The 26719-nt window shown below is 43.5% G+C and overlaps 1 protein-coding gene across 1 annotated transcript; it reads left to right on the top strand.

The window, feature by feature from the left end:
- The first annotated feature begins 1838 nt into the window (after window positions 1-1838).
- On the top strand, window positions 1839-26719 carry LOC105936027 (sphingosine kinase 1). The gene is made up of 5 exons (XM_012876667.3): window positions 1839-2881; window positions 14121-14270; window positions 19637-19731; window positions 20041-20156; window positions 22958-26719. The coding sequence occupies exons 1-5, from the start codon at window positions 2464-2466 to the stop codon at window positions 23856-23858; spliced, it is 1680 nt and encodes a 559-aa protein (XP_012732121.2). The 5' UTR covers window positions 1839-2463; the 3' UTR covers window positions 23859-26719.

The following is a 26719-nucleotide window of genomic DNA, read 5'->3' as shown; positions in this document are numbered from 1 at the left end:
TGTCTATTAAAAAAACACTATATTTCTAATTCTTATACCTACATTTAACATAAATGCCAACATTTTGAGATCGTGGACTGAAATACCAACACCACTACTACTACTCCTACTACTAATAATACTAAAAATAGTAGTACCTGGGTGTTAACATGAACAATAAACTGCACTGGAGTCCCAACTGTATTATTGTGATGTTCTTTTGCAGGAAGAGTCAGAGCAGACTTTACCTACTGGGGGAACTGGTGTCTTTTGGAGTGCAGCAGGCGCTCCTAAGGCTATTTTTGACTCTGGCACCACAACAGCCATCTTCTGTGGTTTAGTTTGTTGGAGGAGCAGCTACAGCGGAGAGGAAGAGATTAGCTCATCAGGAAGGCCGGTTCTGTCCTAGGATGATCATTCGACCCAGTGCAGGTTGTGGGAGACAGGAGGACCCTGACCCCATGGAGCTGTTGCCGAGCTGCAGAGCTCTTTCATCGACAAACTTCTTCATCCTAGATGCACAAAGAAGCGTTATCCTTCCTCCCAGCTGCTGTTAGACTTTATAGCCATCACTGCTCCGAGCTCAGTGAGTGTTTACATCCCTGCTGTTTTTTTTTTTTTGCATAACATCTAGGCATATTTAAAGAATTACTTTTTCAGATTAAAAGTATTTTTTCAAAAATAACCTTTAAGCAGGTATTAAACATATTTTTATTTTCATTAAGCCCACATTTCATTATTATTATTAAATATTATAATAAATTATAATTATATTATATATAATATAATATAATTATAATATAATTATTATAATAAATATATAATATTATTATTATATTATTATAATAAATATATAATATTAATATAATAATATAAATATTATAATTAATATTATAATTATTATTATTAAATATTATAATATCCTCGGGCGCTGCACAGTAGCAGCCCACTGCTCCCCTAGGGGATGGGTTAAAAGCAGAGAACACATTTTGTTGCTTTGTACTTGTGACAGTGCAATGACAATAGAGTTGAATTCTATTCTATTATTATTATCATCATTATTATTATTCAATAGTCTACTTTTATATAATGTGGGTTCATTAGCTATAAGTGGAACATAATCAGACTTGCAAGAAATAAAGGCTTGAAAACATCATACTGTGTGTAATTAATCAAAAATGTGTTTCACTTTGTGTGACTGATATAGACCTACTGTAAATTGACTTTTTTAAATAACATCCTAATGTATTAAATGCGTCTGTACTATATTCTTTCATACAGCTTTTCAAAAGTAAAGTATTTACAAAATTGCTATTATTTTTTTCTCAAACGTTAAATAGTTGGAGTTTCAGGCTATTTTTTTAAACAATTTGAACTTGACTCGGATAGGTTACATGTTAACGCATTACATTAGATTAATGAAAAGGTACATCAATATAGAAAAGTGCGCTCATACAACAATGGGAACGACTGGCGTAACAGCTGTCCAGCAGACAGTTGTTGACACGCCGCACATGGAGGGCAAGCAAAAGGCCATTGCACAAGAATTAAGAATTTGGTTTGCATGCAAAATCATGGAAAGTTGCGTGGAGGGAAAATGTTTGGTAGAAAACGATGCACAAGCAAGAGGGAGAACCACATCCTTGGGAGGACTGTGAAGCAAGGCCTCTGAGGGCACTGTGGGCTCATCGTCCTGGAGAGCAAAAGAGGTTAAACAGTAGGGCTGAGTATCATCTAGGATGAGCCGATTTGATACGATTCTTGATACAGCTCAGCTTGATTTGATTTGACCCCAATATCGATATTTATTACTTTCAAATTAGTGCTCAAAGTCATTCAATCCACAAAACCAGCCAAATATTAGATTTATGTCAAATGTATCGAACACTGCAATATTACCAGGAAAATAAAGTGCATTAGGTTCAATGCCTTTAACGTATCACAGAAACCAAAAATGTGACGAAGGCGCTTCTAAAATCCTGTCGGCCGTTCCGCAAATTTTTCTCACAGTAATGGCGCGCTGTAATAACGCCCCCTAGTGGTTGACTGATAATCTTCACCAGCATTATATCGATGTTGAAAGCCAGAATGTCGTTATTAAAATCATTTTTAAAAAGATTGATATAAATCTTTTGTATCGATTTCTATGCACAGCCGTATTAAACGGGATAACAAAACGACCTTTGTTCACAATCCACCGTAAGACCATGCTCTAAAAGTTGGCTTTAAAAGCTTACTGCTTCATCAAACTAAAGGCAGAAAGTTATCTAGAGAAGTATTCCTGAGGAAGAGGAGTCTGCTCCTGTCTCCCCGCTGCTCCATCCCTGTAGTTCCCCCGCACAGACTCTAGAGGGCGGCCGTGAACCGGGCGAGCTGCACCCATCCCCTGTTTAAAAAGCGTCCCACAGACAAGCAGCAGGCTGGCAGGTTCACAGTCTTGCTCGGCACCGGCCTCCGGGACGACTCTCTCACTCTCCGCCTGGGATGGAGAAAGACGCCTCAGCGCCGGACCCGTCCCGGCAGCGGAACGGCTTCTCGGGCGTGCTGTACGGAGAGTTCGCCGACGCGCTGAACGACGAGCTGCGCTACTCGGTGAGCCTGACGGAGAGCGCGCTGACCGTCCAGAGGATCTCCTCGTCGCCGGACCGGACGAAGGTGGCGTTCAACCTGAGCGACTGCGTGGGCTGTCGGTCGCACACAGGGCCGGACACGAGCGCCTACTTCACGGCTTATTTCTACCCGATGAAGAGGCGCTGGATGAGCGCCGGGCTGGCGCGCCAGAGGGTGGAGCAGTGCTTTCGGGTGGCGCCGGCGCAGGACCCGCTGGTCAACCTGCGGGAGGCTGAGAGATGGGCTCATGCCATCAGAGACGCCTCGGAGCGGCTGGCTCCTCGGAGGGACGGTGAGGAAACGCAGCACTCGTGTGAACCTATAGAGCATCTAACTTTAGATGATCCAATAGGTAGCAGGAGAATTCAGTTTAAATCCACACTTTTTTTTAATTCTAAAACAAAAGTTTCCCGCATGTAAATAGGCCGAGCTGACTCCAAATATGCTCCTTTTTATTAAACATGTGTATTATATAGTTCACATTTTTAGTATTTTTTTTTATTTTGGGGATTTGATGTGATAGACCAACACAAACCAAGGTTAAGAAAAAAAAAATTTGAAAAAAAAAAAAAAAAAAAAAAAAAAAAGCTTGGTGTCCAGTTGCATTGAGGCGCCCGAGTCAATACTTTACAGAAGCACCTTTTTTTCACCCCCTCTTCCTGTAATTGCAGCTGCAGGTCAATTCGGGTTAGTCTCTTCTGGCGTTGCACATCTAGAGTCTGAGTTTGTTCGTTTTTTCTCTGCAAAATGGCCACTGGAGCTAAAGGTCAAGTTTTCTTGAGTCTCTGAGAAGCTTTCTTCCAGGATCGCCCCCCACTAATAGCTTCATCCCATCATCTGTGATCAAAAGCATCGCAGCAGCATCATCCTGCCACCACCTTTCACCATGGAGACGGCCGCCTCAGGGCGCCATGCGGCCGTCAGCTTTTAACCACTAAAATAGCTGATTTGCATGTAGGTCAGTTTTTTCCTCTCGTCTTATTTTGAAACTAGGGAAGCGTTTCCTCAGCATGATGCTGCCGCTTCCAGAGGGGCACGGAAACAAATGCACTCCACACTTTTTAAGATTTGTTTTGTTGTTTTTTTATTTCAAGCAGCCAATTATTTTCCTTCCATTTCTCAATCATGCCCTAATCTACGTCTGCTGCTCCTTTAAATCCCCTAAGAAGCCCTGAGAGTTTGTGGTCGCGGCGGTAAAACCTGAACACGAACGGCACAAGGCGTTCTCATTGCAGTCTTATCGCTGGTATCAGTCTCGGTAAAAGAGACGAGAGTGACACATTCCTCCTGCTTCCCAACCTGCTCCACCTGCCCCGGAAAAGGTGAGAGGTGAGCTCTGCCGGCAGCGGTCGTTAACTGAACAAACATGTCATTCCGGTGCACAATCGGAGTCTAAGATCTGGATCTGATCGCTTTAAGCAGTTAGATCTCTCAGTCGGTCCTCTGTCAGCAGCCGAGAGTTAACAAGCTTCATTAATTCAGCTCAGTAAAAAAAAATAAGTGACATCAAAACAACGGCTGTTTGTCATTTGGCTCAGCAGCAGCCTCCTCTAATTGGGCATCATCCTGACTTCTTGTTGTGTTTAAAAAAAAAAACGCGCGCCGTCCGCTGTCTAGTTAGTTTCCTCCTACTCGCCGGGGCAAACATCAGCGACAGGGTGATTAACATGAATAAAAAATGAGACGCAACTATGCGGCTGCGTGCGGCGCCTCGGAAAAGCGCTCATGCCGCTTGATCTGTTTCACGTTCTGTTGCGCTTCGATCAAAAACCCTCGGCACGTCTGACGGGGATTTTGCTTCACGGGCCGACGCAAAGCGCGAAAGACGGAGGATTTGTTATTCAAACTGCTAGACGAAGAAAAACCTGAAAAGAGGGGCCTGCGTTTGTACGCAGCCCCCTTTTTACTCTGGAACCCTGAAATAAAGTTACGTCTTTGCTTGAACTATTGCTCAATCCGTCTTCTTCAGACTTCAAGCAGCCACAACGTGCAGTTGTACAATTTTAGTGATCTATTTTTTTTTACAATATGCTCTTTTCCTTCAGATTTTAAAGGGGACATATCCTCCAAAATCCACTTTTTTTAGCAACTTCTCTGCCTCTAGGATAGCAGATAAGTTGAATGTAGTCTCTCCAGATGCTGCGTAGATATCTTTTTACTCTGTTTGGGTGTTTTTTTTTTTGCATTTGTTCAGTTTTATTTGTTCTCTATAATGTTTTTTTGGGAACAATTAAACATTTTCATTTTCATCTGCGATTTTAAAGTCCAAGCTGAAGGGTGCCGACGCTACAAGTGGATTAGTGGAAATGATTGTTAGGTGTATCAACCCACACAATTCATTACACCATCCACCCAGCATACTGCAAAAAAAATGGCTGAATGGGGTGGAGTGTAGGGCTCTGCAACCTGGAGTGGGGGTGGAGAATGCACGCCTTCTTTGCATTTAAAGGGACAGCACCAAAACGAGTTGCTCAAAACGAAACATGGTGGTGGCAGCATCATGCTGTGGGGATGCTGTTCATTTGCATGAACCCTGACACTTATCAGAGTTGAGGGGAGGATGGATGGAGTGAAATTAGGTCAATTTTTTATTTATTTATTCCTTTATTTAACCAGGTAAACCTTGTTGAGATCTGGATCTCATTTGCAAGGGGGGCCTGGGCAGAAATCTGCAATACACTACAACCTGGTTACTAAAATAAAACCAATTAATACATATGCACAAATATAAAACGATAAAAACTATTTAAAAGCAGTGACACTGTTTCATAGAAGCAATACTGGATGAAAACCTGTTTGAGGCTGTGAAGACTTGAGGCTGGCGCAGAGGTTAACCTGCCAGGGGGATGCTAGTCACGTATTCTGGGCTGGTTTGATCAAAGCATATTCGTGTGTTAGAAAGCCCCAAATTTAAGGCCAGTTGGCTTTCAAACCTTCACAGGCACTCTCCATCCAATCTGACTGAGCCCGACTTATTTGACAAAGACTCGTTAGCACAGATTTCAGCAGTGAACACTGGATTTGTACTTGTAGTAACGTCACAAAAAGTAACTTTAAAACAAAAACAACAACTTAGCGGTCCATGAATCCTTTTGCAGAGAACCGTATCCAGCGGTGTTCATCATAAAGGTGCAGTTTATGACTATTTGCCTCCAGGTCCGGAAATATTTTATTTGTGTAGAGCATAAAGCAGGGGGCGAACTTTCTGTGCACTTTGAAGAAGAGGCGGATATTTGACTTGGCGGTGACCAATCGGGAATGTTGGCTCGCCAAAGATGGAGGGGTGTGAGGAATGAGGCTGTGATCCTGGCAGTAGGCTCCAGGTGTGCACTGCAAACACGGAGCGAGGTGGAGGGAGACAGTGGGCTCTGTGTGAGGAGGCACATCCAGCCAGCCTCCCTCCCTACGGTCCGTGGCCCGCAGCAGTTTGAGATTCAGACCTGTGTGCCAGGCAGGCAGGCGGGCAGATGGTAACCTGTGAGGTAACCTGCCTCCCTCCCCGTCACTGTCCTCCCACTGGACTCATCAAAGAGCTCCAGCTTTGGGAGCCTTTTTTTCCCCCCTCCGTACTCTTCCACCGCCTCCCATCCCAGATTCCTTTTCAGCGTCGTCCCCTCAGCAATGGTGGGATCACATCATTAATTTATAAGCTTGTTTTTAGCGCTTCAAATCCAGTCTGGCCGATGATAAATAACGCAGTTTAACAGAGCGTATTGTGAGTTTTAAACGAGTTCTGTTATTAGTCTGTGGAAATGAAACGGAGTTGCCAATTTGGTTTGTGACGGAGGCCGCTTGAAAGTCGGCGAGATTCACTAATCCCTCGCGGAGGACTTCCCTCAAGTTAATTGCGTGTCATCTCGTCTGGGGATTGCAGATGGAAAGGTTGGATTAAAAGGGAAATGACTGCAGCGCGAGCTTGGTATTTAGGCAGGCGAGCTATCAGGGGTGATTCAGCACATCATTACAAATATGACGGTATTATATACTTTCCAGATGTAACTCTGCTAATTTGGTCTGAGTTATGAAATCCACTCAGCAGCCCCCTAGAGCTTTATTCTCCCTGCAGCTGAAGTAAAGGAGTCGTTGAGACTTTGAGTTCCTTGCAAAAGTATTTATACCCATGGATTTATGTATCCCCCCCCTCCCACATTCTGTCACAAAAAATGTGTACCTGGCTTTCAGTGCTATTTGGATTTTCCCTAATAAAAAATGACTTTTGCACGTTTTGCTGCAGCAACGACTGAAACAGTCGTTTAGTGTGTGCGTCTCTGCTAGCGTTGCACACAGGGAAGCTGATATTTTTACCCATTGTTCTTAGGCAAATGGCTCCAGCTCAGCCGGCTCTGATGCAGACTGTCTTTGAACACCAGGTTTGCAAATCCTCATTTGGATTTAGGTCTGGACTTGGACTGGGCTGCTCTAAGACACAAATATGCTTTGATTTAAACCCTCCCTTAATGCATGCCCACAGTATGATGCTGCCAACACCATGTTTAATGTGTTGGTGTCAGTTTTCTGCCACACAAAGCCCTTTTGCATGTAGGCCCAAAGGTTCAATGTTGGTCGCATCGGACATCTGGTCATAATTTAGCTCACTAGACGTTTAGCTGGTTGGCCTGAGTGAAATATCGGTGTGTCGGGGTAAAGCGGTTGAAGGCAAATACACAGCAAACTTTCAGATTTTTATGATGCATTTAGAAGCATCTTCCTTCCACTTTACAGCTGTGACTCTCTTTATGTTGGTCTGTCCCACTAATCTGACCCTTGCCAGATGGATGTCGCTCCGCCTAGCTTCACTCACATCCATCTGGGACCTCTCCATAGGAATTGCCTTTATTGAAGGCTGGGCCTTATCAAAAATCCTTGCATATGATTGGATAAACCACTTGTCTGTCATCTTTATCGACGTGCTATTTCAACCACTCACACCGAAGCTAACCCGTGACGCTGATGAGAGCGACGCAGGAAAAAAAACAAACCTTTTTTTTTTTAATGTGTTTGCGGCTCTAGTGGCACGCGTTTTATTGACAGTGAGCTGACAGGAAGAGGGGGGAAGACAGGCGGCAAAGCGCCGCGGGTAGGGGTCGATCCCGGGCCGACCGCGTCGAGGACTAAAGGCCTCCTAATATGGTTCGCGCTAACCGCCTCGGAAAGCAAAACTTGCCAAATCCGGTCGGGAGAAGGGCGAAAACATGGTTTCCACCAACAAAAGCCTTCAGAGCCGTTCTCTGATGTTCTTTTAATGAAACAATATTAAGTAGATTGGACAACACGGAAGAAATAGCAGCATCATTGCTAACGCTTGCTTCCTCGATGCGAGCCGCCATTGTTGCCTGAATCAAAACAGTCTCATGGTCGCTTCTCCACTACGTCACATCTATGAAACTCCAGCCCTGCGTCCTGATTGGCTAGACAATAAAATTGGTTGGAGAAATCACTCTCTATTGGAGAGGTCCCAGATGGATGTGAGTGAAGCTAGGCAGAGCGAAATCCATATGGCAAGGGTCAGGTTACTGTCACATATTATCAAAACAAAACAAAGGGACACAATGCAGAAAAGGTCAAGGGGTCACCAGAGATCTGTACTAGGCACTAGAAGCTACAGAAAGAGCCACCATGGAACTATGTGCAAACCAAACCCTTACACTTCATTTGACTCCTTTCCCGAGTGGCAGCCATTTGTCTCTGGTTTCCTGAAGCGGAACCGTTTCAGGTTGAACTGGGTTTTCTAAATCAGATTCAACACTTCGTTTCCAGTTGAAATACTCTCACCAGCATTTCAAAGCGGAAATGCCTGAGAACCAAATGCATAAATTTGTGTGCGCATAAGCATGATGGTGGCAAAAAGAGAAAAGAAAGACCCCCCCCCCCCCACCACCACCACCACTACCACCACCCCCCCAGGACTGTTTCAGCTGCCATAGGGTCAGGTGTGCCTGTCACTGAACCTCCTGGGCAGGGGCTCTGCTGAAGAGGCTGTGGCTCATCCGGCGAGGAGCTAGAATGCGTCACCGGGGCGACCTCTCACCCCAGCCAGCGTCTCAGTCCCATCGGAGCGGTCGTCTTGTTGCTCCGTGACACATGGATGTGATGGCCTGTCAACCCCCTCTCCCGCCGCCACAGCCCCCCCTCACCCGCCTCCCCCGATGCTGCCTCGGTGGGATGCGGTGTTTATTCTCCGCGGACCTTCCTCCCCTTCCCTTTCAGCAAACACTCAGACGGCGGCTTGTTTGCAGTCCGGATATAGCGCCTCGGCTCCCCAACAGCAACGCTTTCACAGAAGATCTGTTTCTGCTCCAGCACTTGTCTTGAACGCTTCCCGTGTTTTAATAAATCCCACTTGTGCTACAGCGTGCGACGGTGGAGGTGCAATACAGCTCTACGCTCCACTCTGGGCGGGCGCAGCATCGCTGGCGACAATAAAAGTTGTGTCAGAGAGGCACTTGTTGGCGCTGACGCATCGTCACATCCAGTGTGCCTGTCACCTAACTCTGTGTGTGTGTGTGTGTGTGTCTACTTTGTTTGCACCTGTGAAATACACACACTGCTGCAGAAACTCGATGTGGCAGCTTGATGGACAGGATGTGCCTGCAGGTTTGTGACGTCTTGCCTGAGACAGATTTCACATCCACCACACGTACCGACACTGACGGAGAGAAATCTGTGGAAAGAAGCAGATTCCTTAGTTTAAGACTCTTGCCATCGGAAGCCGTATTCAGAACGCGGAAGGACGCTGATAATTGATAACAGTAAATATAATAATGAGGATTTTAAGCAATAGCCCAAAATTAGTATCTGATGAAAGAGGGAGTACCTTGCAAAGGTCTTCGTGTCCCTTCATACCTTTTCCACATTTTGGCACGTTGCAACGATACATTTCTGTGTTTTTGGATCGGGACTTGCTGTGACAGACCAACGCTGCGTCGTGCATAGTTATGGGGTAAATTCAAAAGGATGCAAGCTGTTCAGAAATTTTACAAAGCAAAGTCTGGAAAGTATAAAGTCCACTTTATTGTAATGCCACTAAATGAAATTGAGCGCAACCAGCTAACAGCTCAGATGAGATGAGAAGGAACTTTATGGCCAAGACACAGAATGGGATATGGGGTCAGAAATCTAACCCAGAACATGACCCTGAACGCACCATCCCCACTGTGGAACAAGGTGGTGGCAGCATCATGCTGTAGGGTTGCTTTATTCCCAGCTGGATCATAGAATTTGGTCAACGTTGATAAGTACTAAGTTGATAAGTACTAAGTTGATAAGTACTGGGCAATCCTACAAGAAAACCGGTTTCATTTCAGAAAAACTTTGTGTTTGTGATTGGTTGGGAGGATGTCACGACTGTAATATTAATCTTCATATCAGGCTAGAATGGAAAAACTGTTATTCTATTGAACTTCTTATTGACCTTTTTTTTCTATGATCGATATACGTCTATCAATCGATATTTATTATTGTTGAATTATCGCCCAGCCCTGTGCTCCACATGTATTTACTCTTCACAGTCAGATCAACAGCAGGATGCAGCATCCTGAATCAGACATTGTGGACAAACAGGAGCAACCACTTTTTAAACCACAGTTTAATCTTTGATAGCACCACATCAACAACAAAATCAATCTAGTACTTTGGTTATGATGTTCTTGATGAGACTTCCATGAGTCATCGAGGTCGTGGTCACTTGGTGCCAATTATGTTGACTTTTTAGTTTTCTGTTTAATCAAAACGAGTCTCTCTTGTAAATGGATCTCAATGAGGCAACCTGTATAGGTAAAGGTTCAATACAATAAAACAGAAATGTTCTTTATGTAGTCCTGTAGAAATCACAGAGTTATAAAATAATAATCTCTTTGATGGTTTACGAAATCTGCACAGCGGCTGACCTTAATCTTTCAGTGATGACAGATTTTAAATTCTCCAAGTCAACATTTGTCTTGGTGATCCTGGACCGAACCCTGGAACAAGATTTCACTGAAAACACATAGAAAAGCCAGCTTTGCCTCTAGTGTGAAGACTTGAAAAGTGAAAGATGAATATGTGCTCAAAGAGACCATTTTTGGTATGTAAATATGGGTGAAAAGTTGTTAAAATGGGCTTGTTGTGCTTGACTTTAACAACTTTAATTAGGCTAAATTTGGACCGTGCACATGGTTTTTAACAAGTTATGTCTTTGATGTATATTTTCTTTGTTAAAAAGGGTAATTTAATAGTCAATCTGAAAATATGTCCATGACGTCTAGTGCTTGTTATGTTCATGCATGATGTTACACACAGTCGGCGCCTGCTGAGCATAGGATATGATGGAGGATTTAAAATGTATAAAAATCCCCCGTGTGCAAGGTTAAGGTCAGGGTTAGGTGTCAGGGTAAGAAGCTCTCTTCAAAAATGTCATAAACTGGAAAAAGCCGTAACGTGATGGAGCCTGAGCGAAGCGCCTACAGAGGAATGCTTCCTCAGTACAGCTGATCTTAGCTTTTTCCATCCCTGTAAAAAAAGAAAGAAATCTCTCCAAACCTTGAGCAAACATCACTGGCCCAAGACCTTCCAGGTCAAACTTCTGCTGTGCTCCAGCCATCTAACACAACTAATGTTCTTCCTCTTGCTCTTACCCAGACCCTCATCACAGAGAGATTTAGGCCAGCTGTTGGTTTAAGTAGAAGCTACTGCAATGCATGCACTCTTAAACAGTGAAAACGGAGTCTGGCAATATATGGAGATATAAAAAATCTGAAAATGATTTTAAAAGAGATATGAGATGAGACTATATTGTTTATATCAAAATGGTCTATGTGGTGTTAGATTATACTTTTATATATTCCAGTAAGTTATTTTTTTGTTTCTCATACTTATCTACTGCTGCTTGTTTAAAAAAAGTGAAAAATTTGAGAGCAAGTTTTGATTCAGAGATGCCTTTTTATTATGTGTGTATATATATATATATATATATATATATATATTGCAGACTTTCAACGTACTCCATTCTCTATATTCTTCCTTTATCAAACCTTTAAGGGCAGTTTTCTTGTTTTTTCTGTCCGAGATAACCATTGTCTCGTAACTCGTGGCTGTTTACATTTAGATTTAATCAATAAATAATGGTAAATGGCAGAGTGCTTCATTGCAATAACCAGAAGTACTGGGTTTGCAGGCTTTGAGGAGAAGATCTTATCAGAGCAACAGAGAGTTTAAAGTCCTACTTGCTGGTAGCCTCGCCTTTGTGGTCAGGTCTAAAACCAGTTATGTGCAGATTGCATCAAAATAGCTTTTCTCTGGCTCATGTTGTTATTTATTTTGTGCCGTTTTTCACCTTTTCAGGGACATTTTAACATCTCTGTTCGCTTGAGTCCAAGACCTGAATTCAGCTGACTAGAAGCCACATTGCGCAGGGATGCGACTTGCAAAAAACACCAACCCTGTGCGAATGAACAGTGATAGATTGCCGTTGCCTGTGAGTTTGGGATTCTCACCTCTTCCTGTCGGGTTTACTCACCTTTGTATGACACATTTCTGATCATTATTTGTGTTCATCACCCCAGGTCGGGTCAAATTTGTCGTCGCCTGGTAAAGTTGTGGCAAATCTCTCACTAAAGAACAATACAATGTCGCTATGGACGGCCTTATTAGATACATTTCAGAATAAGCTGGAGTGTCTAAAGTGTTTACTTAGATGCCCTCAGAGCTAAAACTTCATATTTTGAAGCCAGCTTGGCTCAGGATCAGTCTTTTTTTTATTTTTATTTTTTATGAGGCGCTTGTATATTGACATCTCATTTTAAAAGGCACCTAACCTATAATAAAGCTCTAGAAGAGGCTGCCCTGGTACAAGCCCAAAGGGAGCGGATTGCGTTATACCCAGGCGATTGGAGGAAGTTCCCTCTTCCTTCAGGGCTTAAAGAAAACCCACTGCTGCGTAGGCGCACACTTCAATAATCAGAACCCCTGCAGTTCTGCTTCTTTCTTGTTTGATGTAACCACGTGCAGTTTTTTGAAAGGCGAGCAATCAAATTCTTCACATGGGCTGAAAAAGCTCAGACGTACGTTTTTTGTTGTTGTTTTTATTTTTTTAGGAAAAACAATGTGAGATTCACGCATCACAACACTGGATTTGAATATTTTCCTTCTAATACGGTGTGTGTGGCTGACTGGTGCTGCTGCGGTGTTACACACCTACAGAGTACGTACACTCACTTTTATGAAGTACGCCTTGCTAGTACTAATTGGCTTCAGAACTGCTTTCCTTTCATGCGGTATAGATACAAAACGTTATTTGACACATTCCACCAAGATTTTGATCTATACTGACATGTTGGCACCATGCAGTTTCTTTGCCTCTTTCCACCAACGTGCTCTATTGGATTGAGATCTGGTGACGGTTAAAAGGTTCACACAGTTTCATGAAATAATGAAGACCAAAATGTTTAACCAATTGGTTTTTAGATTCATAACGCATACACATACATATATTTCACATATATATATATATATATATATATATATATATATATATATATATATATTTTCTATCTATCTCTGTCTCTGTCTCTCTCTCTCTCTCTCTCTGTCTCTCTCTCTCTCTCTCTCTCTATATATATATATATATATATATATATATATATATATATATATATATATATATATATATATGTATATATATGTATGTATATATATATGTATATATATATATATATATATATATATATATATATACATACATACATACATACATCGATAATCTGGACATATACTTATATATAAACACACCTATTTATTTAGAATACTTCAAAATCTATATATGCACATCGATCAAAAGCCAATCTGTCTGCCAATCTCTATTAATTAATCTCTATCTATTTTTTACAAGTATTTCTAAGCTCCATCTATATCTCAATACTTAAAACATATACACAAGGAACATAGACGTTCACTACTTTCTGCCACATACAATATCGTGGTGACGTTGACTTACAAACCTGCGCCCAATGAAGCGTCTATGTATATAATGTATATGCTCATAACAACATATTATAAGCACTCAGCCAGACTTCCTCATGTCTACAGAGCAACAGGTTCCGCAGAAAACAATGTTTTAAACAAAACTGTGAGGCCCCTTGTTGTTCTGATCACCACGCAGCCTGAGGAAAACAGTTAAGGGAGGGGAAAAAAACGTCAGCAAAGCTTGGTGATCAGGAACAACCCCTGTCAGCTGAACCCCGCTAAGATAGTTTTCATTGCTCCTTCCATTGATTCCTGTTCATTTGAAAGACACAAGCAGCAGGTGGCCTTAGTCATGGAATATAAGGTTCCCCAGTGCTGGTCATAAATAATTGGTAAGATCCCAAATAAAAATGCATGCGTAAGCCTTCTTTCTTCGCAGGATGTCACATTAAAACTGAGCGCCGCGACTCTCTATGCGCTCCCAGCTGGTGGCTGCCGTGTTCTTACATTTCTTTCTCTCACTCTGCAATTTCTACGCATGTATTCACCCTTTTTCTGGCCGTCGCTCACGTCTTCCTCTCTCTGCCCGTCAGGTGTGGCGTGCACGAAGCTGAGGAGACCTTGCAGAACCATGATCCTGGTGAACCCCCACAGCGGGCGCGGGCAGGCCCTCCAGCTGTTCACTGGCCACATACAGGCCATGCTCACAGAGGCGGACGTTCCCTACACCCTCGTCATCACAGGTCAGCCGTGAATGTGTTTTCCACACGCGTTGGGCCCGCCGCTCTTTCCAGGGGTTAACTCTGTATAGAACTGAGGATTAAACGTCCCACTACATCATAGCGTGATCGTTCTGAGAAGTGGGTCATGCCGGGGAGTTACGCACGCGCCGACGTGAGCCGAATCGACAATGCTTCGAAGGGGAGTTTTAATCTCTGCGGGAATTATGCGTCGTTTCATGTTTTCTGTGCTCACAGAAAACATGAGCATTAAATTCTGACTCTGCTCGTGCCATCTGCTGCACATTCACTATGACTCCCTAATGCCTTTTGGTGACCTTTAACGGTATTGTGCATGTCACTGTCATCCGAGGCTATTTTCAACCGTGAGAGAGTTGCTACCCTGAAGAGCTTTAGTAGAAGATCTGGAGCAACAATAATCCACATTTTATCATTTACCTACAGTGCTCAGACCCCTTAAGCTTGTCCACTTTGTGTCACGTTGCATCCACAAACTTCAATGTATTTTATTGGAATTGGATGCAATAGACCAACACAAAGTAGTGCAGACATATAAAGAGGTAGAAAAATTACATGCTTTCACAAAATTAACAAAAAAAGGTGCACTGTAGAGGCTGTAGTCTCCAACGTGATTGTCCTGGGTTCAGTTCTTGGACCATTTGTAAGTAAAAAAAATAATAATAATAAACTCAACCGAACGCGAAAACTATTCTATTCTAATGCGATACTTCAAAATGCGCTTTAAAAAATGGAAACGCGACTAGCGACAGCTTTCCCCTTGACACTCTTCCACAAAAGCTAGATTTGTGAAGCTAATAACTAATAGCGTCATGTTTGGTTGGCTGTTAGCAGAAGCAAAGGGCAGACAGCGGAAAGGGTAACGGAAGAAACAGGAACAGAGCAGTGAACAGAAATAAGTCAGGGGCTTAAAAACTGAGGCAGGGAAGGACAATGACAAAGAAACCAGGTGAGCTAATCAGAGGAAAGGAGTTGCTGCTGAGGCAGAGAAAAATTAATAATAATAATAATAATTAATTAATTATTAATAATTATTATTATTATTAAAAATAATAATAATAATAAATAATAATACTAATTATAGAGGATAATAGTATAATAATAATAATAATAATAATAATAATAATAATAATAATAATAATAATAATAATAGAGGAAACGAATTGCTGCTAAGGCAGAGAGAAAGGCAGTGAAGCTGAGGGGAGGGGCCTATTTATCATGAGTGGAGCAGAGCACAAGGAAATAAACTTGAAACCTTGAAAGCACAAAGTAATGAACTAACAAGGCTACACCTAACAAATATTAATGTAAACTAAATTTGGGCAAGAACAGAAAGACATGAAGAAACAACAAGGAAAAGGAAAACCAGGATCATAACAAATAGTTGGCTTGTCAAGACATTATTATTTTGTAATTTGCATGATGTCTGACTCTCTGCAGCTCACCTAAAGTTGCCACAGACCTACGGCCGTGTCGTGGTAGATCTGCAGTTGTGTCATACGCTTTCCATTTTCACATAATGGAATAATCAGCACTCTCTGAGATGTTTCAATTTGGGGGTATTGCTTTAAAACCAAAACCTCGCTTTAAACTCCTCCAAAAACATTTTCTTGACCTGTCCACCGTGCTCCTTGGGTCTTATCTGGTTGTTTGTTCACTAATGTTTTCTTTTAAATATCCGAGGCCTTTACAGACCAACAGTGTACATATTGAGATAAAATTACACACAGGCAGACTCTATTTACTACGTAGGGAACCTCTGAGGACCATTAGTTGCACCAGATTGTCTTTACGTCTATCGGAGCAAAGGGAGCTGAGCCAGACTTTTCTGATCTTTGTTTGAAAAAAATACTTGAAATCCATTTCGCTTCACAATTATCAACCACAAAATGACAAAATGTGAGTTGTTAATAGCGTTGCAAGGTATTGCGTCTTTTCTCTGCACCCCTCATGCTTACCCCCGGTGGGCCGGACCAGCGGTTTGACAGGTACGAAGACGCCCGCTGTCTCTTTTTGGATCAGCTCGGCATTATGCAGCCGTATCTCTGCTGCAGCTCACAGCGAGGCGGATTATGACAGCGAAGGCAGGAAGAGAGCGCTGGAGCAGAAACTCTGCCTGTGTGGTTTTTTGTCTCTTGGAGAAATGTGTGCTGGCACGCTCACACCTACTTAACGGGCTCCTGGGACCTGAAGGAGGGTCAGCAACTGGATGGAGATGAAAACACGGAGCCTAATTACTGCGACCGATGAAGAGGAACAGAGATGGACACAAAGGAAGGGGAATATGATGGGACCCCAGAGCGGTGGGGTCCGGCACGCATCGTCAGAACTAACTTTAGTCCATTTTAATCAGCGTACGCCTATTTGATGAGCGTATCCAACTGCTTTGGCCTGAGGAGCGACAAGCACCTTTGGAAGCTCGTGTTGTGTTACCCTGACCAGTTTACATACTGTATGAAGCGCTGAGCGCAGCAGTTTTTAGTCTTTACCTGGGTTAACCTCAGAGGAAAGGCAGAAGATAGTAACGTATGTAGCAAACCGCTCCGTTCAAAATAAAAAGAAAACAGGAATTTGACCTAGATTTTATGTGTTTTTATCCTCTGTTTATCAAGCTGAGTGTTTGCAACTTGTAAAAGATTACACAGACAGCATAAAGCCTGTAATATTAAAAGCTTCCTTGGTCTTCGGGATTTGATGTCATTCTTCAAAAGTGATGAAAATATGAAGTTTTCTTTTCAAAAAATTTTATGTGCCAAAACGTGCTATAGACAAAGACTGCGGTAATACATTTAAACCAGCACCATTTGACAGACTTGCCAGAGGATTTACTATGATACATTTTAGTGGGGGGCGGAGGGGGGTGGGGGGGGGGGTGGGAGGTGGGTACATTTGTTTAAAAGTTAATTTCTTATTTAAAGCTGTTGTTAGAGATGGGGAAACATTCCACCTTGTTTAGGTATGTTAATTTTCCCACCAGTTGATTTACAATTGTGGCAACAAAAACACATTCAAAGAGCTTCAATGCATAAAATACACACTCATAGACAGTTCCCTCTGGCTAAATTAGAATATAATTAAAACATTTTTTTTTTCCATTATTCAGTTTCAAACACAACAAACCATTAACCTTCCACCACCTTGCTTAGCTGTTAGCTGGATTAACTGTTCGTCAACTATGAGCTCATGGCCAGGACTACGTATCACGGTGCATATGTAATAATAATAACAGATGATTATCTATTCCAGAACTTCAGTTTCAAAAGCAAAACCCATAGATCAGTTCTGCACACACAACACGATAGATTGGAATTGTTATGACTAAAAACTCAATGTTTATTTAGATAAATAGGATTTCACAAAAGACATAACAAATACAGACAAGCTGTGCCCTGTGATCGTGGCGGAGACGGGCTGCTGACTTAACTGTCCAGTAGACAGCCACTGACATCCTCTACAAGGTAGATGAGCCAGAAAACGTCATGCTAAATGGCTGTTCACAGCATATTCATAAAAAGTTTTACGGAAGGAAAACATGCGGTCAAAAAAAGGTGCAGGAGTATCAGAGATAACCGCAGGTGAGGACTGTGAGGCGAGGTCCATTCAAGAGTTTTGGGGGAAATTCAGAAGGTCTAAACTGTGGCTGGAGTGAATGTGATTATTCAGGGTGTGAACTACAACAGAACTGGTCCTGGGCTAGACGGGGTTGGAGAAGCATCCTACCTGGGTTAAGAAGAAAAGGGTCTGGAGGCTCTGTCAGATAAAATTTCATTCACAGGTAATAACATTTAATTTTGTGTGAGTGGTGATCTGAAGGGGCCATGTGTTTTATCAAGTCCAAAGACAGGGCAGCCATCTAGCAGGAAATGTCGGAGCACTTTATGCTTCTCTCTGCTGAAAAGCTTTATGGAGATGTTGATCTCACTTCGCTTGGCACCTGCCCACAATGCCAAAAGCACCAATACCTGCTCTGACGGCCACGGTATCACTGCGCTAAACCGACAAATAAGCAGACTGAGCTAAACCCCATCGAGAGTCTGTAGAGTATTGTCAAGAAGAAGAAAAGACATGCCAGACCCAACAAAGCAGAAGGCTCAGAGGCTGATCTAAAGTTTCCATCACAGCTCAGCAGTGCCACAGGCGGATCTCCTCCATTCCACGCTACATTGATGCAGAAAGTCATGCAAACGTCTCAACTAATCATTGAGTGCATATACTGTACAATGCATCTGAGAAATATTTAATGGTCTGGGCCTAGATGACCTGTGGTGCCCTTCAGCGAGCCGTGACAGAAATCTCTGCGAACTACAATTTTTCCACCCGTTTGAAAGCCCCTTTGCTTGCCACCCCTACTCTATGAAACGTGCTCCACAAATAAAACCGGATGGATTCCATTCACTGGCGGACCAAGACAAGGTTATATCACCTTAAGATCTGATGGCAAGTTCAAAATGTATATAATGAAAAACCTGATTGAAACAAGGAGTACCTGGAATTAAAAGAAGTACATACTTGTGTTTTAGATTGAATGAATGCGCAGTTTTCCGATGGCCTCTTCAATAAGTAAGCATCTGGGAAGTAAAGCATCAGTCTTGGAGGCTAAAAACGCTGAGTCAGCTGTGCAGTGCAGTTACTCCTGTCAACACAGCAGTGCATAACCACCTCCAGGCCGTCCGGCACATTGCAAACAGCAAACAGGAGTACGTATGTGGGGGGGGGGGGGGGGGGGGGCACGTAGAGGTTGAGCAAAGTAAAAGCAGAAGGTTGATCAATAGTTCAGGAGGAGTCTTCTCCATCATAGCGGCAGCACATCCGTGCCTCTTAGCTGCGTGCCTGCCCTGCCGTCCTTCCCTCCCTTCCTCTCTAAAGCTGTTTCCATTTTCCACACGCGACTACACTGGGGAGTCTCGGCTGGCAGGGCTGTAGACTTTAGTGCTGGCGGGATGAGCCCGCAGAGACCCCCCCCCCCCCCCCCCCGGTGCAGGGACCAACTCAAGGACGCTGCCAATAAAACTAGGCTGAACAAACAGCTCACTTCTCCAGCGGCACATTTAAACAGCATGCGGCCCACGCGCGCGCGCCTCTCTGTGTCACAGATGTTTGCAGGCCCGGCTAAGCTGCCTCGGAGCTGCTGAGTAGCCACCGGACGAGCTAATGTGATGCGTCTGGTCCGATAAGAGGGAAATGAATCCCCTTTTGTGCCTAATCTCCCTGATCCCGCTGCAGAGCCGGCGGCGATGAAGAGAACTTGCATTTTTCTCTGCCCTTGCTCCTTTTAATCAGCGTTTTGTCACTTTTTGCCATATTTTCTGCCTCCTCCTGTGGTTCACTCTTGCATCTCTTCTGTTCACCAGAGCACCAGAACCACGCGCGGGAGCTGGTGAGGAACGCCGACCTGTCGCAGTGGGACGCGCTGGTCATCATGTCTGGTGACGGGCTGCTGTTCGAGGTACGCGGCCCAACGATGAGAGCTGTTAATCGAGCCGCCGCAACTCGAGCTTCTATTTTCGGCACTTGTTGGAATAGGAATATGAAATTTTAATTTGGTTCGAAACATGATAAAGAAGATCAGGTGCTGGGATTCTTGCATCTAGCTGCAGCCATCCAGAAATTATTTTTATTCTCAGTCACGGTACCATCTGGTCTTGCCGGTGGTGCCGCGCTACACACAAAACACGTATTTAATGTTTTCCAGTTATACAACCTCTTATTCTTCTACCCATAACTTCATTTTTTTTAATCGTTGCTGTTCACTCAGGTGATAAATGGTCTGATGGAGCGTGAAGATTGGCAACAAGCTATCAAGACCCCTCTAGGTATCCTGCCAGGTGGCTCTGGCAACGCCCTGGCCGCGTCCCTCCACCATTACTCGCAGTGAGTCCGTCTTTTAATGAGTCATTTAAATGCATGGGCCAACAGTGCAAAAGACGGTCCCTTTTTAGTGTATAAAGGACAATTTATCTTCTTCCTGTGTAATTATAGTAAAGGCTGACTGGGCTTAGCGGTCCTCAGGAGAGAGGAGTTACCGGGACTGCTTTGCTGTGCAGCAGGAGTTCATTTCTGGTTGCATAAACTCTCGAAGCAATGATGTAAGGGGTTTAGAAATTCACGCATTATGTTGACCCAGCACATGTCCGGGTTATCATCCCCGTCTGCCGGCTGGGTGTTGGCAACAATTTCAAAGAAGACTCACTGGTTTGCCAAGATGTCATGAGCACATCTGCTTTACCGGACGTTAGGACTCCAAAACAACTCGGATCTGCTGATGTATGGACTTTATGATGTTTATGCTCATTTAGATGAGAAAACATTTCCAGCAGATCTTTAATGCTAACTTGTGAGTTCGGAGCACCCAACTTCACTTTTTCTAGAATGCCCTAATATACTCGTCACACTGATGCATATCAGCCTTTCGTTTCAATAGCGCAGCAGGACGCGGTGTCATAGGAAAGCAGCACTACAGAATCACACACTATATACCAAACATGTGTTTCACTGCTACAGAATTGACATTACTAGGTCAAATATCACAGCAATGACCAAATAATTAGATTCCTCAATCTCATGCATTACTAATTAAGGCCCTCCCACGCTGATGAAGATTCCCTCTCCTCAAAATGCAGGATGTTTGAAATTGAAAAGTGAAACCGAAGGTTTTTTTTTTTTTTTTTGTCAATTTGAATATTACTTATCTGAGGAGTTTGGGGCACTTCTAGAGCATTGAAATTTTATTCCCAGACATGAGTCGATCCTTAAATGTAAAAATATGAAAAAGAAATGACAGAGGTATGTCCAGGATAAAGTAATTAACCCTGTTCTGAATTCCATACCCTCGATTCTTCCCATAGGGACACACGACTTAACTGACTCAGATACTATAAGCCTAATACCTGCTTTTGTTTCCAGATACAAGTGGCCAGTGTTCATGATTTTCTCTGCCCATTTATTAATCTCGCCTGCAAGATGAATTCTCCCGGTATTTGTGCATTCACAAACACACAAGAATCTATTTGTACCACTCCCACATCAACGGTTTGTGACCGAACCAAAAACGGTTCGGTGCCAATCGCGTTGCAGTATTATCGTTTAAGGCGGGACATACCAGCTGTGGCGAAAGCAAGAGCTGCTGAGCTCACAGCTGAATCAACATAAACATGGCTACGCAGGTGGTCCCACACCCAGCTGCTGCTGTCACATCTGTTTGGTCGGATTCCACGATTTCTTCTTTGAAAGAAGAACAGCAAGAAGGGCTCTGACTAGCTTACCTCGTTATGGTTCCTAATGGCCCCTGCTGCCTACGACATTTTCATTTGATACTGTGATTGGATAAAACCAACCCTTGGTAGACAAGATAGACAAGACAAGATTGAGATTGAGGAATATATATATATATATATATATATATATATATATATATATATATATATATATATATATATATATATGCCGAGATTAATTTTAGATTGCACTACTACAGTAAAGAGCTAAGCTTCATGAACAAAAGTGAAACATCCCAAATGTCATCTTGCTTGATGAAAAGCTGATACGTTTCCTTGTCCCTCGGGAGTTTTTAAAGAAAGGGGTTTCACTGCCAAGAACCCTGAGACGTAATATTGCTCTGAGGATAGGAGTTTCAGTAGAAGAATTCAAAGTGTCCGAACCAGTTTTTCCACCATCCTCTCACAACAGCACAGCAGTGAAGTATCAGGGTTTCGGATTAACCTTGAAAGAGACCTGGACTTTGGTTCATGTGTCTCCCGCCTTAGCATGGCTGACTGGGAAATGTTGGCGTAACAGCTGCTGACTGGCTGAAAGGTCACTTGGACACACAAGGCTGTCCTGGAAGGTCACTTTGGATTTAGACCCAGGGGATTTGAAAAATAAAATAAATAAAAAACTTGCTAGATGATAGCATCTAAATCTGAAAAGTGGAGAAAGCTTCTTACACATTTTCAGGTCCTGTTTCTTTTAACTCTTTCTCAAGACTCAGCCGCCTTACAAGCAATAATTGACATTTATAGTTGTGACTAATCAGAGAACGTTGAAAAGTGTTTATTTCTTGTTTAGCATTAACAAAATTATTAATGTAGGAGATACTTTGAGACCTTTTAGAAGACAAGACTATTTGAATGGAATAAAAAGTTGTTTTGGCTAAATAGAAAAAGTCCAAAAACTAGATTTTGAAGTGATGTGGGAGGATAGCAGTTATTCTGTGTGAAAGATCAGATCCATATGTTCTAGTATAGTAGTACAAACACAATCATTTTCCTGAACACCAAATCCGTCTTTTCGCTGTACATTTTGTACATTTACCTGGAATTGGGGCCTCAGTTGTTTTTGTACCTCAGATTGACGACAAAACTTTACAATTGCTCATGTTTGATGTATTCCTATGCATTGTGTTTAGTCGCATTGTTAATCTACCTTAAGCAGCCTAAAAAATGTATTTCTATACTTCTTCTTACAGCCAGAATGGCCATTACAAATGGTTGTTTTACAATAATTCTTGAATAGACCCAATTAAAAAGCAGCAGGATTACTGTCTTGTTTTTTGTTGGTTTTTGTTGTTTGGCCTGTACATAGTTACAGAAGTAAAATATTCAATAAAGAAGCGGCATTATTTTAGTCCCTGCCACATTTGATCCTGATCTTGTTTTTTTGTAACGATCCAACAGGTCGCCTCCAGCCTGGAACGAGGAGCTGCTGCTGAGCTGCGGTTTCATGCTGTGCAAAGGTCTGGTCGGTCCCCTCGACTTGGTGTCCGTCCATTTGGCCTCCGGACAGCGCCTCTTCTCCTTCCTCTCCTTGGCTTGGGGCTTCGTGGCAGATGTGGATATTGAGAGCGAGAAGTACCGTCACGTGGGGGCTATCCGTTTCCTGATGGGCACCCTGGTGCGTCTGGCCTCGCTCAGAGTATATCAGGGCAGGTTAGCGTACCTACCCGCTAAAGAAGAACCGAAACCTCAGACAGAAAACGCGAAGGCAACGTCCACACGTCACCCGCCCTCTCTGTCTTCGCCCCCGCCCGGCCATGTCGCCCCCGACGCTTCGCCAAAGCAGCGGGGCTCTCTGAACAATCGCATCGACACAAACCTAAACCAAAACTCCTTCACCAACACCTCCGACGTCATCACCAACATGAGGCCCGAGACACAGAGCAACAATAAAACCACGTCACCCGTAGATTCTCTCCTCCCCGGTCTGGACCAGCCAGTCCCAGACAACTGGACGGTGGTCAACGAGGAGGACTTTGTCTTGGTGCTGGCCATTTACCAGTCCCACCTGGCCGAGGATCTGTGGACGGTCCCCGGGGCCACGGCGGACGACGGGCTGATTCATCTGTTTTACGTGACGGCGGGAATATCCAGGCCCGCCCTCTTGCGTCTTTTCCTCGCCATGGAGAAGGGTTCCCATTTAGCATGCGGTTGCCCCCACCTTGTGTACGAGAAGGTGAGGGCCGTGCGGCTAGAGCCCACGTCACAACAGGGCATGATCACGGTGGACGGGGAGGTGGTGGAGTACGGGCCCATTCAGGCTCAGATCCACCCCGGAATGGCTAACCTTATACGCGGATGAACCTGTGCTTTACTTTATAGTGCTAGTTTTCGCCTTTTATACTCAGTGTCGGATTATTTATGTATGCCGTCTTCTCAGAAGTGCCAAAGACGATTATTCAGCCTTTGAAAATTCCTTTATTTTTCTACAGAGACAACCTGCCCTATTTTTTTTTTACGGGCCTCCTAATCCCGTCCTTTTTCTCTCAGTGTTAGATTCAGGGTCAAAGCCATGGAGGACTGCTCTTACTTCTGGCTGGTCCAGGCTTAGAGAAACCAGAAGGGGAAAGTGTGGGCGTGTAAATACAAAAAAGCCGGATCTGTATGCATTTTTGTCCTTACCCGTGTGTATATGTGTGTGTGTGTGTGTGTGTGTGTGTGTGTGTGTGTGTGTGTGTGTGTGTGTGTGTGTGTGTGTGTGTGTGAGACTGCATGAGGGGGCTTCGGCAGTACAGTGGCAGCGTAGTGCATTCTGCTTGTCCGACCTTATAAGCACGGCACATGTGAAGAGAAGCACGTTTTCCTTTTCCCGGGAGACTCCTGGAGAAGCCCTGCCTCTTTCCCCCGCTGTACCACTACAGGCCATCAATCCCCTTGCCTGGCCGCCACCCTGACGGCACAGCCTGCACTCCAGCTTAGGGGAAAAAAAAAACTGAGAAGATATAAATCCTGAGGGGATTTAGCCTTGACAGATCTTTAATCTTTACGTAGTACATAAAAAAAATTATAAAAAACTTCAGATTTGTTCATCTCAGAGCCCCACCCTTTGCATCCTGTGTGGCAGACAGATGATTTAACTAGGGTTACGCTACACCTTTACAACCATCTTATCCATTTCCTGTACCCTCTTTCATCTCCAACCATCATTAAACCATAGGAATCGCCTCCACTAGCTTTCTTTTCCCCATCCCCCCCGCCTCTTCCTATGCTTAGATCCTCACACACACACACACACACACATTCCCTCGCATCTCTGCAACACTTAGCAAAGGGGGAGGGGCGCGATCTGCTACTGTGCATATGATCCCCTCTCCTCTTGCCATCTTGAGATGCCACTCTTGCTCCCCTGCAATGGTTAACGAACCGTCAACACCTAATGTGTCCTTAATATGAGGGTTTACAGCTGCTAAAGCACGCTAAGGTCCTTTTTTTTTAATTACATGAAAGCTCTTAGGTGGGTTTTCAAACGAGTATTAGGCTGGTTAAAGCACACTCGAGCGGATGAAGTGCAGTTTCAGACAGGCCCTGTAAGAGTTGCATATTAAGAGGCGCGTGATCGATGGAAGATGGAGGGCAGCAGGTGTTTGGGGCTCCTCTGTGTGGCCTCTTCGGTGGATCTCGGTGGATCAATTAGCGCGCTGGAGCGAAAGAGTGCAAATGTTAGCATTATCATCAGGACCCTCCCACCCGCCCTTACCCCTCGCATACTTGCTGTTGTGTACTCACACACACACACACACACACACACACCGGTTTACCTCAGGCTAGAGCTCAACTGTGCATCTGAAAGTGTGCAGCAAAGGTGTGTCATACCATTTAGCAGGTCTTCCCTTAAATTGAACAAAAACATGGACAAATTGCTGAACATAAACTCTACTATGCCTAAAATAAAAACACTTTTGCCCGAACACTCGCTGGGGTGGACATAAAGTGCTGATTTTTAACTTTTTTTTTTTTTAGGTCATCTGTCATTTAGAGCGAGGAAGAGCTGATGCAATGAGCTGATAGCTTACCTAATTTTCCTCTGTTTTTTATCTGTAACTGGCAGAAGGCCTTAAAATGACCGGGTTCTTCTGGACATAGCACAAATTTGTTAGTTATTTCAATGTACTGACAAAATACTCATAAGGGACTGACAAATACAATCTGGCTTTCATGGCAAGCCAGCGGGAGTAAAGTCTTGCACCCTGCTGCGTGTTCTGCGTCTATGCGGTCACGTTTTTATACGCCTCGAACTTTTTCACATTTTGTCACAGTGCAACTGTCAAAGTATGTTCTAGAGTGATAGAAAGCGGTGCCAGAATAAAGTGGATAGAAAAATCATACCTGGATTTAAGTGTTAGTTTTTAAAAATTGCCGTTCGCTTGTATTTTGCAACCCTGAGGTAACACTCTGTAGAACCAGTTTTTGGTAATTATGGCTGTAAGCCTCGATCAGTTTTAAACTGTCGTGATTCACGGTGGGGTTGGCGTGTTTATGTGTAGCTTTCTTTTGTCTTGCAGACCAACGCGTTCAATCTGTGCTGTCATCTGATCAGAGTGCCTTGTTCCACCGTTTTGTTGTTTCCCTCCTTGGCTTGTGGCAAACTGTGAACATAGCCTCCTTTCTGCTATTTACTTCTTAGTGATTAATGCTTTCCCTGCCTGATCTGTCAGTAAACGGATGGTAATGTTTGAAAGATTTTTCTATTTTTCAGTTTTTCGGCAAGAGCTGTGCTCTATAACATGTTCCAAGCCTGGCTTATGGTTCACTTCACATCCGAGGAGGCTGCATTGGAACAAGGAATGGGCTTACAGCATTGGGGGCCAGCCCCTGTATAAACGGGCAGTGATCAATCCGAGCAGAGAGCTCAGCTGAGAGAAGCTACAGCGAGAAATTAAAAAACAGCTTCTCAGCAGACGACCCGACATCAGTTTGGAATGATCTTAAAAACATCACTAATTACAGGAACTCACCCCATCACCCAGATCAGAAATACATAGACATACAAATACAGTCTAGACATTATCAATGCGGTATTCTGTCCATAATGTGTAAGGAGCGCCCATCAAGCCAATCCAATGTGGGTGGTGCTTCAGGAAACGTGGCATGACATTTTTTTTACTGATCTCTATTTATTCACTGGAGTGCTGATTTGCCCGAAAAACTGAAGTCACTGGCCGC

This window comes from Fundulus heteroclitus, unplaced genomic scaffold (genome assembly GCF_011125445.2).
Source record: "Fundulus heteroclitus isolate FHET01 unplaced genomic scaffold, MU-UCD_Fhet_4.1 scaffold_48, whole genome shotgun sequence".
In the NCBI taxonomy this organism is placed as follows: domain Eukaryota; kingdom Metazoa; phylum Chordata; class Actinopteri; order Cyprinodontiformes; family Fundulidae; genus Fundulus; species Fundulus heteroclitus.
The sequence above is the reverse complement of the archived record's forward strand: the minus strand, read 5'-3'. Positions and strand labels throughout refer to the sequence as shown.

Coding starts and splice junctions, on each gene's coding strand:
- LOC105936027 (XM_012876667.3), top strand. CDS start 2,464: ATGGAGAAAGACGCCTCAGCGCCGGACCCGTCCCGGCAGCGGAACGGC. Junction 2,882..14,120: donor GCTGGCTCCTCGGAGGGACG/GTGAGGAAACGC, acceptor TCTGCCCGTCAG/GTGTGGCGTGCACGAAGCTG. Junction 14,271..19,636: donor CTACACCCTCGTCATCACAG/GTCAGCCGTGAA, acceptor TCTGTTCACCAG/AGCACCAGAACCACGCGCGG.